The 13,594-nt window shown below is 45.0% G+C and overlaps 9 protein-coding genes across 9 annotated transcripts; 7 read left to right on the forward strand and 2 right to left on the reverse strand.

Annotated features, from left to right (window-relative positions):
- Nucleotides 1-488: 488 nt before the first annotated feature.
- On the forward strand, nt 489-2,570 carry TbgDal_I940 (hypothetical protein, conserved; the record flags this gene model as incomplete). Its single annotated transcript, XM_011773044.1, has 1 exon — nt 489-2,570. One exon carries the CDS (start codon nt 489-491, stop codon nt 2,568-2,570), a length of 2,082 nt encoding a protein of 693 aa, XP_011771346.1.
- A 598-nt stretch (nt 2,571-3,168) lies between these two features.
- On the forward strand, nt 3,169-5,664 carry TbgDal_I950 (T. brucei spp.-specific protein; the record flags this gene model as incomplete). Its single annotated transcript, XM_011773045.1, has 1 exon — nt 3,169-5,664. One exon carries the CDS (start codon nt 3,169-3,171, stop codon nt 5,662-5,664), a length of 2,496 nt encoding a protein of 831 aa, XP_011771347.1.
- Nucleotides 5,665-6,014: 350 nt separating this feature from the next.
- Nucleotides 6,015-6,434, reverse strand: TbgDal_I960 (hypothetical protein, unlikely; the record flags this gene model as incomplete). Its single annotated transcript, XM_011773046.1, has 1 exon — nt 6,015-6,434. One exon carries the CDS (start codon nt 6,432-6,434, stop codon nt 6,015-6,017), a length of 420 nt encoding a protein of 139 aa, XP_011771348.1.
- Nucleotides 6,435-6,906: 472 nt separating this feature from the next.
- TbgDal_I970 (hypothetical protein, conserved) lies at nt 6,907-8,319 on the forward strand (the record flags this gene model as incomplete). Its single annotated transcript, XM_011773047.1, has 1 exon — nt 6,907-8,319. One exon carries the CDS (start codon nt 6,907-6,909, stop codon nt 8,317-8,319), a length of 1,413 nt encoding a protein of 470 aa, XP_011771349.1.
- Nucleotides 8,320-8,791: 472 nt separating this feature from the next.
- TbgDal_I980 (T. brucei spp.-specific protein) lies at nt 8,792-9,229 on the forward strand (the record flags this gene model as incomplete). Its single annotated transcript, XM_011773048.1, has 1 exon — nt 8,792-9,229. The coding sequence occupies one exon, from the start codon at nt 8,792-8,794 to the stop codon at nt 9,227-9,229; it is 438 nt and encodes a 145-aa protein (XP_011771350.1).
- Nucleotides 9,230-10,303: 1,074 nt separating this feature from the next.
- On the forward strand, nt 10,304-10,627 carry TbgDal_I990 (glutaredoxin, putative; the record flags this gene model as incomplete). The annotated part of the gene is made up of 1 exon (XM_011773049.1): nt 10,304-10,627. The coding sequence occupies one exon, from the start codon at nt 10,304-10,306 to the stop codon at nt 10,625-10,627; it is 324 nt and encodes a 107-aa protein (XP_011771351.1).
- Nucleotides 10,628-10,842: 215 nt separating this feature from the next.
- TbgDal_I1000 (hypothetical protein, unlikely) lies at nt 10,843-11,067 on the reverse strand (the record flags this gene model as incomplete). Its single annotated transcript, XM_011773050.1, has 1 exon — nt 10,843-11,067. The coding sequence occupies one exon, from the start codon at nt 11,065-11,067 to the stop codon at nt 10,843-10,845; it is 225 nt and encodes a 74-aa protein (XP_011771352.1).
- Nucleotides 11,068-11,630: 563 nt separating this feature from the next.
- Nucleotides 11,631-12,314, forward strand: TbgDal_I1010 (T. brucei spp.-specific protein; the record flags this gene model as incomplete). Its single annotated transcript, XM_011773051.1, has 1 exon — nt 11,631-12,314. One exon carries the CDS (start codon nt 11,631-11,633, stop codon nt 12,312-12,314), a length of 684 nt encoding a protein of 227 aa, XP_011771353.1.
- Nucleotides 12,315-12,428: 114 nt separating this feature from the next.
- On the forward strand, nt 12,429-12,836 carry TbgDal_I1020 (hypothetical protein, unlikely; the record flags this gene model as incomplete). Its single annotated transcript, XM_011773052.1, has 1 exon — nt 12,429-12,836. The coding sequence occupies one exon, from the start codon at nt 12,429-12,431 to the stop codon at nt 12,834-12,836; it is 408 nt and encodes a 135-aa protein (XP_011771354.1).
- Between the last annotated feature and the right edge of the window lie 758 nt (nt 12,837-13,594).

Genomic DNA, 13,594 nt, shown 5'->3' on the forward strand with positions numbered 1-13,594 from the left:
AAGAGGGTTATGGGGAAACGTTCCCCTCCTCCTATTTTTTCCCCCTCCATGTACCACGCCCAAGCATAAATGGGTTAAGCTGATGCAGCTGCTGCAAATCCAAGATGTTCCATGCCTACTGGATATTTTAATCTCTGGTGGGCTCTGATCGTACCGATGGTTATTTCATATCCCCCTTTTCACCCTTCACCACGGTAGGGGTGCCACTTCCTTAACCCACAGCGGTTGTTTAATCACACAAGTGTGTATACCTTTCTTCCTTTTTGTTCAGCACGCGCTTACGTTTCTCTTCTGTTTCTGTAAGCCATTTGGCGCACACTTTAAAAAAAAACAAATAGCGGTCACTTTTGGACAAACCGACAGGCCGCTCCTCAGCGTTGGGCGCTTTATTCCTACGAAAAGATAAGAAGTGAAGAAACGCCTGTACATACGTCCATAGATTAATAACACCGCAGGAAAGAAGGGATATAATAAGCAATTAAGTTGGTATGTTGCGCTACACCAGCTGCGCAGTTAATATGCTCTATGCACGCGGTGCGCTACGTGTCTTGTCTGGCGAAGAGAGTCTAATGTCGCATAAACTGCTCATCATCACGGCTCCACTGCTCAGCGCGCGATGCGTTCGCATGGCGTCAACTGGAGCCCCCGGCGCTGCCGAAAGTTTGGATAACAGTAACGTCGGTAGCGGCAGTAACATGCAATGCCGTGAGGCCTCCATCCGCCGGCTAGCGGTCGTGCGTCCCGATTTGGTTGGCGAATGGGTACCCGAGTTGAACGATAGTGACGTCTCCTCGGTTCTCTGTACGAGTACGATCGATGCGTGGTGGCGCTGTAATGCGTGCGGCACAAACTATCAGGCCACAGTGAAAGACCGTGCAACCATTGAAAAGGGGTGCCCCGAGTGTGCGAGCACCCGTACGCTTAGGCAAAACCATGTTTCCTCTGACAGTTGTACCGGCACGGCCGCAGTCAGTGAAAGAACTAACGAAACAGCGAAGGGATCCCTCAAGGAAACACATCCCGCTATCGCCGATCGTTGGGATTACGAGAGGAACGGCCTACTGCTCCCAACAGATGTTGACGCCGCAAGTGAACTGAATGTTTGGTGGAAGCCGGCACCGGGTAGACCCTCACGTGAGCGATCGTTTCGCCGTCCAGTGTTCGCCTTCGTTGAGACACCCTACAGCGAAGAGGAGCAGCTGGAGGCCCAAACCGCTTTGGAGTTAGATGTATTGCAGCAAGTTCGGCAGGCATCCAAGATTACCACCGCTCGCGAAAATCACGCTCTACCTGCAGCCGCGCGAATGCTGGATGACATTGTTTTTCGGAATAACAGCAGCAGTTCTTCTGAGCACACTTCCGCGACAACAAACATTGCGGCGTCGAGTGAACCGATGATTACTGAAGGAGCACAGGGGAACCGCTGTAATCTCGATGGGGAGGATCTGTACAAAGCTGTCGAGTTGTGGGAACGGAAACATAAGACTAAGGCTGGATTGGAAACCCGACCGATGTTCTACTCCACAGAGAATTGTGACGGTGCTGCAATAGCGCGCGGTCAAGTGCTCACCGCTTATCACCGCTTCGTCTCCGACCGTAAGCCTAAAGTGTGTACTGCACATGACGGCAATGAAAATGACCAACTCCCTATCCCTTCCGCCATTGAAGACCCCGACTGGTTGCAACACTTCACGCTGCGTGTAGATGATGTTGCCATCGGTCACAGCGCCTCCTCTGCACGTCTTGTTCTTCCCGACAATGTGGCGTTTGTGTCTGCGGTGGATCACGAGAAGCATACGACAGTCGCTAGTAATGGTGCTTCGAGGAAGAGCCGAATGGCCACACTGCCACCACCACCAGAGGAGTACGGAAGTGAGGTGCGCACAACGTTTGCTGTTCAAAAACGGTCGTATCCCCGCAGACCGCCCCAACCACCCGCACGGGAGGATGACGTGACGGAGGCAGTGCCGAAGGCTACGGAAGCTGCAGGCGAAAGAGCAATTGGATCCTTTCCACATCACACGGGCTCAGGCGCTGCACGGAACAATGGTCTACCCGAGGCCTCGTTCGCAGTAGTAAGTCTTTCGGGGGCACAAAGTCTCGCGCGGGAATACAACAGTGGTACAACGGACAATATAGACGCGCTTTTCGATGCCAAGGGTGAAGAACTTCAGAGACAAACACTTCTTGGTCCCACCGCAATTAGTTCCATGACTGAGGATCAGGTGCGAGCGCTGCAATACAACCGTGGGTCCCCTCGCCCTCGTCGCACAGGTCGCTTCAGGCTTCGACCTCCAGTTGAGACTGATAGTGGTTCTACTGAAGTTGTTAGGAAGGGGGATGTCCTAACTTCCACGTTTGGTTCAGGGGTGCTATCAGCAACAGATCCGCCCACGCAAGATGAAGATAAAGACCTCAAGATTATTCAGGCGCCTGGTGCGCCCCGGAAAGTGTCGCGGCCCAAGAGGAAAAAGGCAGAGGAAGCAGCTCCTGGGGATGATTATGGTAATAATGCAGTTGGCGCTGCTGCTGGTGATGCGTCTAAAGATAAAGTAGCAGCTCCAGCTTAAGAGTACTTTGAATATTTGTTTGTGTCTGCTCGTACGGAGACGTACTGTGAGTAAAGAAGAAGGAAATCAACGCGAGGATCTGAGGAGGGAAGGAAAGAGGGGCGAAGTGAAGTGAACCCAAACCCGCATCTTCCGCTGTTTGTCTGGTGGTCACAACTTCCTTTCACCGTTTCTTGGTTGCCCGTGGAACGTGGCGTCAATGAACTTCGTGTGCTTTTTAAGTAGAAACCTCTCTGCGACTACTGTCTCTTCTTCTCTTCCTCACACCCGTCTCTATTTCCCTTTTCCTCTTTCTTTTGCTTCCCCAAAGCAACCAACCTGGAAGTCATTACGGGGGATCTTGTACTATTTTCATTATTTGTTTTTATTGCTTTTGCTACTGCCGTTGGTGGTTGCACAACGTTTGTACCAAATATACATATAAAGGGGAGGGAAAGAAAGTCGAAATAACGATAATAATAACAGACGCAACAAAGTTGGAAAAAAGACTTGGAGCATTGACGGGAGGGGGTAGTGGGTGTGAGTATTTTCAGCAAGGTAAAGATTTTGAAACGCCAAGAGTTGCATACACACAGACAAACAGAGGAAAGAGAAGACAATGTCGTATTATAATAATCAACAACAGTCGCTCCCGTTTCAACCACTTCTTTCATCCAGAAGCTTCAGAACGGTACGCAGCCATGTAACGCGAACAAGTAACCTTCACTGTAGCACTGCAAGGGACGATGTTGATGCCACCTGCAGCGATACCACCATGAGTTTACACCATAGTGATACGAAAAGTTGTACCGATTTAGATTGTGCCACGATGACCTCAAGGAGGAGACAACGATTGCCTTGCTTTGTTTGGAGCAAGAAAACTATTCCTCAACACCCCCAAGACTGGTCCAAGTCGAGACCAGATAGCTTCCGACATGATGATACCAGCCTTCTTAAGCAAGAGGGAGACTCGTTGCCCAGTGCACGAAGGGATGTACAACTACACTGCCAGGGACACCCAACACGGCCGCTCGTTTCCGCGCGGTCTGGGGGGAAAACGCGAACAAGGACTGTTAATAATAACAGTACCGTTACATGTACAACGTGCGCCACAGGTAGGAAGTTATCATACCCACTATCAGTGGAAGCACATAATGATCACGCATTGTGCACGTGCGTCCCATGGCTCAGGTCTCTTGAGGCACTTCATCACCACGACGTAACCCCTGAAAAGGGCTGGGAATGCATATCCATTGAACGGGACGCGTTCAACCGCTCAACAGTTAGCTCCATTTCACCACCGTTATCACCGTATCTACCAGCGAAAACACAGGGGAAAAAGGGACAAATGACAAATTTACTCTCACCACGAAGGTTGTACGCCGCGGTTAATAGCGCTAAAACCAAAAGCGACAGAGACGTATTTGCAGTTAGTGCCCGAACACATAAAACCAGTATGGGAAGTAGTGTAAACACAGCACGGCAATATACAAAATATGTTAAAACAGCAAGAGAAGCATCACGAAAACCTCTTACTGTGCGCCATATCAATGACACAAATCCAATATACACCTTCTCCAATGAAAACAAACAGAGGAATAAAGAAAATGCACTTCAGGATACGAAGAAACCTGAAACAAAAACAGAAACAGAAATCTCCACAGCAACAACGGACGGACCTAAGTACGACGAAAAAATAACAAAATGCAGAATGGAATCGCTTGCACTACGAACAACAGAAAAAGAAACTACGACCGAAAACCAAACTCAATGCACAAAACAGAAGGCAACAGCGACAAAAAATACATCTTCCATTCAAAAGAAATACGAACTCAGCACCACACAAAAAAAACAACTGGAAATTAAAACAAAAGAAAAAAAGAAAAAAAAGAGTAGTATCAACACTCAAAACCCAATCTCAAAAGAACAAGACACAAAGCAACGTACATCACTTACGCAGAACCTACAAAACAATTCAACATCACAGAAGGAATTTAACCACATTGGAATAAACTCAACCGAAACCATCATGGACGAGGCACCATGCGCTCCGGACGACTTCATGGCGGAGGAATCCCAGCAACACACTGCGAGGAGTGAAGCTGACATTGATGAAGAACAGCAGCCGCAGGAGCAGCAAACCGAAACCATCATGGACGAGGCACCATGCGCTCCGGACGACTTCATGGCGGAGGAATCCCAGCAACACACTGCGAGGAGTGAAGCTGACATTGATGAAGAACAGCAGCCGCAGGAGCAGCAAACCGAAACCATCATGGACGAGGCACCATGCGCTCCGGACGACTTCATGGCGGAGGAATCCCAGCAACACACTGCGAGGAGTGAAGCTGACATTGATGAAGAACAGCAGCCGCAGGAGCAGCAAACCGAAACCATCATGGACGAGGCACCATGCGCTCCGGACGACTTCATGGCGGAGGAATCCCAGCAACACACTGCGAGGAGTGAAGCTGACATTGATGAAGAACAGCAGCCGCAGGAGCAGCAAACCGAAACCATCATGGACGAGGCACCATGCGCTCCGGACGACTTCATGGCGGAGGAATCCCAGCAACACACTGCGAGGAGTGAAGCTGACATTGATGAAGAACAGCAGCCGCAGGAGCAGCAAACCGAAACCATCATGGACGAGGCACCATGCGCTCCGGACGACTTCATGGCGGAGGAATCCCAGCAACACACTGCGAGGAGTGAAGCTGACATTGATGAAGAACAGCAGCCGCAGGAGCAGCAAACCGAAACCATCATGGACGAGGCACCATGCGCTCCGGACGACTTCATGGCGGAGGAATCCCAGCAACACACTGCGAGGAGTGAAGCTGACATTGATGAAGAGCAGCAGCCGCAGGAGCAGCAAACCGAAACCATCATGGACGAGGCACCATGCGCTCCGGACGACTTCATGGCGGAGGAATCCCAGCAACACACTGCGAGGAGTGAAGCTGACTTTGATGAAGAACAGCAGCCGCAGGAGCAGCAAACCGAAACCTTTCTGGGGAGGGGGCCCCCGGCCGCCCCGGGAGGACCTCATGGGGGAGAAGAATCCCACCCAACACACCGGCAAGGAAGTAAGGTGGACATGGAGAAGAGCTAGTTAAGATTGAATTCTGTTTATATGGAAGGAGANGTTAGAGGGAGTATTATGGAGGATACTGAGTTTGGTAGGCGTAATATTTCGCCGACGTTTTTAATTTCTTAGTTGAAACTTTTTATTTAGAAAGTGATATTGTGGTTTCATCTCTGGGTTCTAAGAGTGAGTCTCCATGCCTCCATGTTGCTAGTGATTTGTTTGTTTTTTCTAAAGGAGTGAAATCTTTTTTACCCTCTGACTTTCCTGATTTTGACAATGGTGGTTTTTGCTTTTATTCTGAGTCTTTTGATGTTTCTTCTTGTAATGTATGTTTTGGCAATCCTTTGGATGATGCTGACTATTCTCGTGGGCGTTCAATGGGGATGCGCGGTGATGCTGTTGATGGTGAAGTGTGCGTTGATGAAGTATCTATGGATACCATGGTTTATTGTGATTCTGTATGCACCGTTAATGTTGAAGAGGAAGGAGGGGTTGGAGAGGACGCGATCCCTTTTTGTCGGCAACCCGTTCCTGTAATGTTGCAAAAGTCGGAAAAGAGGGTCCATGGTGGTCAGTTGGGTAGGGATTCTGATGATGAAGATGCCGCTGAATCTTATCATGGATGGTGGACCTTTCTCTCTGTTCCATTCTTCAAAACACACCGTAGGTAATTTGTAGTGCATACATGGGGAAATTCCCGGTGCAACGTTCTGTGTTTGAAGTCTTTTTGTTTCTTTTGATTTTGCAACAGAACGGCGGCGTTCTTTAGGAATTTTACTAACTTCTATGTTCATTATTTTTCGCTAATATATATATATGCTTTTTCCTTAAAAATTTGCTTTGCTTTTGATTGTACGTGTATGTGTATCTGTACCTCTCGTTCTACTTTTGTTTTTGTGTGATGACGTTCGGTTCGATGTTACTACATGGAATACACCAATAACGACGTCAATTACTGTCGACCTTTTTTGTTTTGTGTTTTCCCATTTACCTGCGAGGTGTATCCACGTACAGCTGTGTACACATGCACCTTGTATTCTTCAATTGCCTTTATAGTTGGTCATCATTCTCTTTTTTGTATTAGCTATCAAATTTTCTGTGTCTTGGATGAGACGATATCATTAGGCGGCACCGACGCTGCGTAAAGACTTTGCGCCTCCTCACTGTTTATTTGTTTCATTTTCTTTTCCTTTTTTTTTTTTGGTTACGTCCCCTCTAACAGGACTAACTTGTTAGCCTTCGTTTGAACGCAGAAGTAGAGGTTGAATGGAGCTCAATCTTACACAACTTCCACTTGTTCATATCACATTTTGCGGCCGCCCAGCGGTTTCCATTGGGGTTGTCAATTTGGTTGGTCTATTTGGCAGCACGGACTATGTGCTCCTTCAGCGGATCGGTAGTCAGGGTCAAACCGCGCTTCGCAAAGGGGATGGAGGAGGCAGGCATTCAAAAGATTCAAGGGATAGTAGCTTGGACTCATTGGAAATTGAGAATCGTGTGCGGAGTTCAAATATGAAGCTTTGCCGAAATACAGGCCTTCCAGTAGGATGCTACAACGTCGTAGAGGGCGGAATTTATGACGTGGTACGCTATAGCGACCTTCGTAAGGGGAAGGTTAAGGGTATGGATTTCGCCACGCTCAATAGACATAGTGATGGCCGACCCAAAACGCGCCGGGGGTGCAGAAGTCGAAGGAAACGACGCAGGGATGGCACTGTTGAAAACGCTGCACAGAGTACACCAAGCGATACAGTCTCTTCATCATTTAAACAACCTAGCACTCCCGTACCTACGGATCCCAGCGGTGCCTCCGGGGGAACAAACGGAGTTCCTCAGCGTGCGAAGGTGGTGCGTGCCGCGCAGCCGTCGGAGAGGAAAGCACACCAGAAGGCAACTAAGGTGTCACAAACGTCTAAACAAACTGGGGGTAAAGAAGCGCCAGCTGTCGATGAAAAGAGCTCCAACGGCACCAAGGCGGAAAGAACACGGACCACTAAACCAAGGGCGCCGGGAATACCCAAAGAGAGACCGCCACGTGTCGGTAAAGAAAAGGTTCAGCAAATGAAGCCTGTAGCAGAAGCCGCCCCGCAGCACGCACCGAGCAGATCACCGTCTCCTAGGCAGGCGAATAGTAACTTTGCCGCGGTGGTTTTAACGGCGTCGGATCTGCGGTCGTGTGACCTTGGCAGCAGTTTGTCAAATGTTTCGGTATGCACGGACAAGGCAGAAACGCAGATGACACCAACGACGGGTCCGGTAACAACTTCAATGCAACTAAATCAGTCCAAACACGTCCCCAGCAGCACGGGTCGTACAGCTGCCCAGGACAACGGAGCAAAGAAAACACCCCAAGTGGCAACTCCTGTGGGCGAAAGTGCCAATGCGAAGAAGCAACAGGATGTGATGGATGTGGACAATGCGCTGTTGGTTGGACATGGTTCCTCAAGTAACGGTAAGAAAGAAGGTGGGAGTACAGGTTTAGCAAACGTTAGAACGGATCATTCCCGAGATGTGGTGGACCGTCGGGCGGCTGCAGCGCCTTCGAATTCCATCGTTGAGTGCCCTTGTGCTCCCGATGCCGCAAGTCCGGAGCTGGGTTTCGTTATGGTCGAGAGTGCCTTATCCCGTGACTTTAGTTTAGGATCATCTCTTGCTTCATCTGCAGACTCGGTGTATTAAAAAAAAGAAAAATATATATATATAGAAAAATCTCTTGGTACTTGTCTGAATGTGGGAGTGGTTAAATTGTGAAAAATAAAGCGAATAGAAAAGGAAGGAGCGTTCGATGGAACGAGCATGAGGTTTGAGAAACAAAAATTTTTTTGAGCACACGATTATTATATATTATTGTTCAGAATAATTTTATTTAGTGAGGGAAGTAATGAAATAGGGAGGAGAACCGACTCCAGTAGCCGTGTGAGAATTTGCTTCACTATTGCAAAGGTGAAAGCATTGGCTGAAACAAATGTTTGGAATTGGAAGAAGAGAGCGTGAGATGCGATAACAAAGATCTAAAAACTGTTGACGCTGATGTTGGTGGTGGTGGTGGTGATGATAAGGTACCGAGGGAGCAAACAGGCAAACACACTCAGTAAAATGAAGGGAAGGAATTTAAAAAAAAAAAAAGCGAGCCGTTGGCACAAAAATTTAAATGGTGTGGTTACACTGGACAACTGAACAAATCATGGAGAGGAAAGGGCATGCGAGAGTGAAGTTTGTGTGCTTCCCTAACTTCATTCTTCTTTTATTGTTCCCTTTTTTGCTTTTCGTTTTCACATTGTTGGGAGACCTTTTTTTTTTGTTTTATTGTTATGTACAGTCTCTCACTCCTTCTCCCCTTATATCCAACTTTTTTTCTCGTTTTTTTTCTTTTTGCTGTTTGATAAGCTGTTTCATTCTCCTCAACGGGATATTTTTTTGTACCCGCTTACTGTTTTTTTTTCTCTTTTCTTTTCCTTTGTTGAAGTTGCTGTTTGTTTGCCCCACATATGTTTTTTTTTTTACCCTGGTGGACTGCGAAGAGCAGATGCGGCAATTTATCTTTTATTTACCCTACTTCAGCAGCATCACTTTTCTTTCCCTGAAGTAATGGTTACAATCTGTTTTGTTTTTTTTTAACAATATCATTATTGTTATCGGTGGTGTTTTCTCTATTACTCATAAATCTCAAAGCATTTGCCTGCGTGTTGTCCGTGCCTCCCGCTTTTCTTCGTCAGCCCCCTCATCATTGATATATTTTCGGTTTGTTGTGGTTGTTTTCTCTTTCTTTCTTTCTTTTTTTTTTTGATGTTGATGTTGATGGCGGAGTTGGTTTTCTTTGGGAGCCGCTTTTCAATTCATATTTGTCCTTATGGTTACTTTGCCGCTTCACTGGGACCGGCAAAGAGGTGACAAACGAATGTAATGACAGATCCTTCATTTCATTTCGTTTTGTTTATTTTATTTTCGGTAGAAGTGGAAACCATTTCTCTTTTCGTGTCTGCTTATGTGCGCCGTTGTTGGTGTTAGTGTTTTTGTTCATTTTTTTTTCCCCCCCTTTGGCGGTGTGTTGAGTGCAAACATACAAATGCAATGTGCCATGCATTCACTTCAATCTTCATGCTTCAGTAGCTATATAATATATATATATATATATTTGTATGTGTGTCTGTGCTCTAGCCCCTTCACTCTCAAACTTATGTAGGCATGAAATTGCCGCACTGTGGTGGAAACAAAATTTACCATTCGCGTTTTCTTTCTGCTTCTGTTGTTAGTATTTGTTGCCTTTTTTTTTCTCTTTTACTAAGGTAGAATTTTTTTTTTAAATAAAATAGTAAAAGGAACTACTAATAACGGAGTTCCAATCCTTTTCGGCCAGCTTTAACGACACTTCTGCATAAGGGGAGGGGAGGAAGTTATTTTTAAAAAAAAAAGTAAAGAAGTTGTGGAATTCAAGTGCGCTGGTATCAAATACATAAGTCACGTGATTGCGTCCAAAGAAAACCAGTGAAGCTGGATTTATTAACGTCAGGCAGTTCCAAACAAACACAAATAAGATTTAGTATAAGGTTACACATATTTAGTTGTTGATTTACATATATAGTTGACTTGTTTGCTTTATTTTGTTCTATTTTATTTTATTCTATTTTTTTTTTTTGTACGTTGCTGTGAGGGACCTACCAGGATGAATAACGCATTGGATCCGGCAAAGGCACCACAATTTCTTGATATGATGTTGCGCCGCAATAAAATGGTAATGGTGTCCGCCACGTATTGTCAGTTCTGCACAAAACTGAAGATGTTACTGATTGAACTCAAACACCGTTTCGTTTCACTTGAAATTGATATTATTCCCAACGGTCGTGAAGTGTTTGCAGAAGTGGTGGGACGCACGGGTGTACATACGGTGCCACAAGTTTTTCTTAATGGGAAGTATTTTGGCGGTTATGATGAACTTGTTGCAATGTACCGGGCAGGGCACCTTTCAGCCGAAATTGAAAGGGGCTGAAGAGGTAATTATTGTTTATGTATTGTGAGCATAGGCGTAACGAAATATATTTATGTGTATGTTCACTTCGATGGAGCGTACAGCTGTAATGTTTAATTGTCTCATTTTGAGACGGGCAGTGGTCATTTGGTTTTTTTGTTGTTATTGTTGTTGTTGTTGTTTTTTCTTATGTTTTTTTTTGTTTCATCTGTCACCACTTTCTTTCTTTCTTTCTTTCATCGTTCCATAGAAATTTGAACGATGATGTGGAAAGGGAGGATTGTGTGGAGAAAATGAGGCACACGAACATGGAAGTTTGTTAATAGGTATTCATACTCACACATGTATTTGTATGGCGTGCACATCTCGCTGATTCTCTGTTTTGGTTTTATTTGTTGTTGTATGCTGCTCGGCAGGGGAAGGGAGAAAAAAGAAAAAAGAAAAACAAAGAGCAGAAACATTTTGGTTGTCCTGTTGGCCGCATTATTCGATGCATGTGCATATGTGCATATGTGTGTGTGTGTGTGTGTGTGTGTGTGTGTGTGTGTGTGTGTGTGTGTGTGTGTGTGTGTGTGTGTGTGTGTGTGTGTGTGTGTGTGTGTGTGTGTGTGTGTGTGTGTGTGGTCTTCCGTCTCCCCTCACTTCCTCACGCATGCATTTATTATTATTATTATTATTATTATTATTATTATTATGGTGCACCTGTGTGTTACTTGTCATGTGCATTTATTATCTTCGATCCGTCCACTATTATTTCCTTTCTCGTTTTGCGTTATTTGTACATTAAAAGTTGCTATTGCTCTAGCAATTGTGTATTAATTAATTTATTTATTTATTCGGCTACTGATATCATCATTGCATTCTTACTTCATCCCCCTAATTCTGCTTGTCAGGTGTGCATCCAAACGTTTACTTAGAGACAAGCGAGTCAAATACTGGCATTTATATTTATATATTTATATATATTCTGATTTGACTGACAGAGCCCTTGAAATTACACGGACTACCTCCTACGGCCAACTCGATGGGAATTTATTCCGACACTGATGATGACTCTTTCATCGGGATTGAGGTGGTAGGCGAGGCGAGTTCTGATTCGGAAGAACCAAACCCCCATTCAACCACAAAGCGAAAAGTTTCCGGGGCTGTAGACCATAATAATGGTTATAATCAAAAAAAAAACAAGCGCAGGCGGTTAAAAAATAAATGGGAGGAAAACCCTCAGCTGCACGAAACGCCGGATGAGGAGCAAATTAGCAACGTTAAAAAGCGTGTTTATGTGTTGGACACATGTTCTATTGTTGAGCACATTGAGTGGTCAATTTTGGAGGAAGTTTCCAAGTACTACTTGATTATCATACCAAAGAAAGTGATGGACGAATTAGGAAAAATGGAAGGGGGAAGGGGAAGTACATGCAACAGGGTGTTGAACAAACTGGAGAATGAGCACACGAGTAACAAAATGAATGTTGGCTTCCGTTTGCAACGCAAAAATGATAAGGACAAAAATGTTTTGTCTGCAGCTCGTGTGAATGACGATCACATTCTTTCGTGTGCATGTTCCTTCCGTAAACAACATGATGTCGTATTAGTTACGAGTGATAATATATTGAAACTGAAGGCATATGCAGAGGGCATACCGACAGTATCGACGCTCAAAGACGTCACCCGACTGACTAATGGTTTAAGAGGTGGGAAATTTGAATGAGAATGTTCCCAGTTATCCCTTTATTCGTTTGCATTAAACCCTTTTGCGCTTGTTTGACTGTTTGGCTACGGTTTTTTTAGGAGGGAAGAGGGTCTCGCCTAAAGGAAAAAAGATATGAAAAGAAAAAAAAAGGAAAGAAAGAGAGAAGAAAGAGTAGGGGCGGAAGCGAGGAGGAGTTTACCCGCAACCTCCACGAGTGCGCATGCACATGAGGGAAAAGAGAAATGTGCGTGTGAAGCTCACGTCACCGCTTGTTTGTTTTTTTTCTTTTCTCGGTCACAACTTCCTCCGTTGTATGCTTGTACACGCATACATTTATTTGCTCATTTATTGAATTACTTCATGCTTTCGACACTTCAACTTCCCACCTCCTCCCACTTATCACGGAATGCAAAAAAAAAAAAAGAAAGAAAGAAACGCCTTTGTTGTGATAGTGAGTGGCGTACCTCAACATCTTCCCTTCCCTTCTCTTCTCGTGCTGTGTCGTGTCGTGTCTCGCTGTTTCTCTTCTTATTGTTGTGATTGGCATTTATATGTATGTATATTTATATATTTATATATATATATATGTTTGTGTGTGTCTCTGTGATATCATCATCTCTTCACCGCAGTCGCCGTTATTTCGTTTTGCTTTCTGCTATCACCGCGCAAATTCAGATGCGTGGTAATTACCGTTTTTAGTGACATAACCTCGTTGGCTTAAAAAGAACAGATAAACCAAGTGAAAAACGAAAGGCAACGTCACTAAAAAGGAAAGCTTAATTACATCCCGAGTGCTAATTAGGTTTTTTCCTATGCATTTACATGGGTATGTGAGTGAGTGAGTGAGTGAGTGACAGGGAATAAAAGATTGTTGAACTCAACTGAAAAACACACATCGAAATATTCTCCAACTCTCTTTACAGTTCTCTTACTGCTCCCCGCTCGTGTGGAAATATATAATGTCTCACATAAAGGCAGAGAAATTTTTAACAAACAAATTAATTTGTTTAGTTTTCTGCTTTTATGATTTGAAAACGAAAAAAAAAAAAGATCTTTATGGAAACTACACGGCCAAGTAGTCGGTTGTTCTTCTCTTTGCCTTTTGTGTATTTGCTCACCCGGTTTTTGTATCTGAACATTCTGATCTCACATCACCGAATAATTGTTACACAATTTTTTTCTCTCCCCTTCCGCCTCTCTTTCTTGCCACTGGTTCCTCGCTTCTTTTTGTTTGTTTGTTTGTTCGTTTAGTTAGCACCCACAAGTGAAGGAGGGCGAGTTGTGGGCCTGTAAGTGGT

This window comes from Trypanosoma brucei, chromosome 1 (genome assembly GCF_000210295.1).
Source record: "Trypanosoma brucei gambiense DAL972 chromosome 1, complete sequence".
In the NCBI taxonomy this organism is placed as follows: domain Eukaryota; phylum Euglenozoa; class Kinetoplastea; order Trypanosomatida; family Trypanosomatidae; genus Trypanosoma; species Trypanosoma brucei.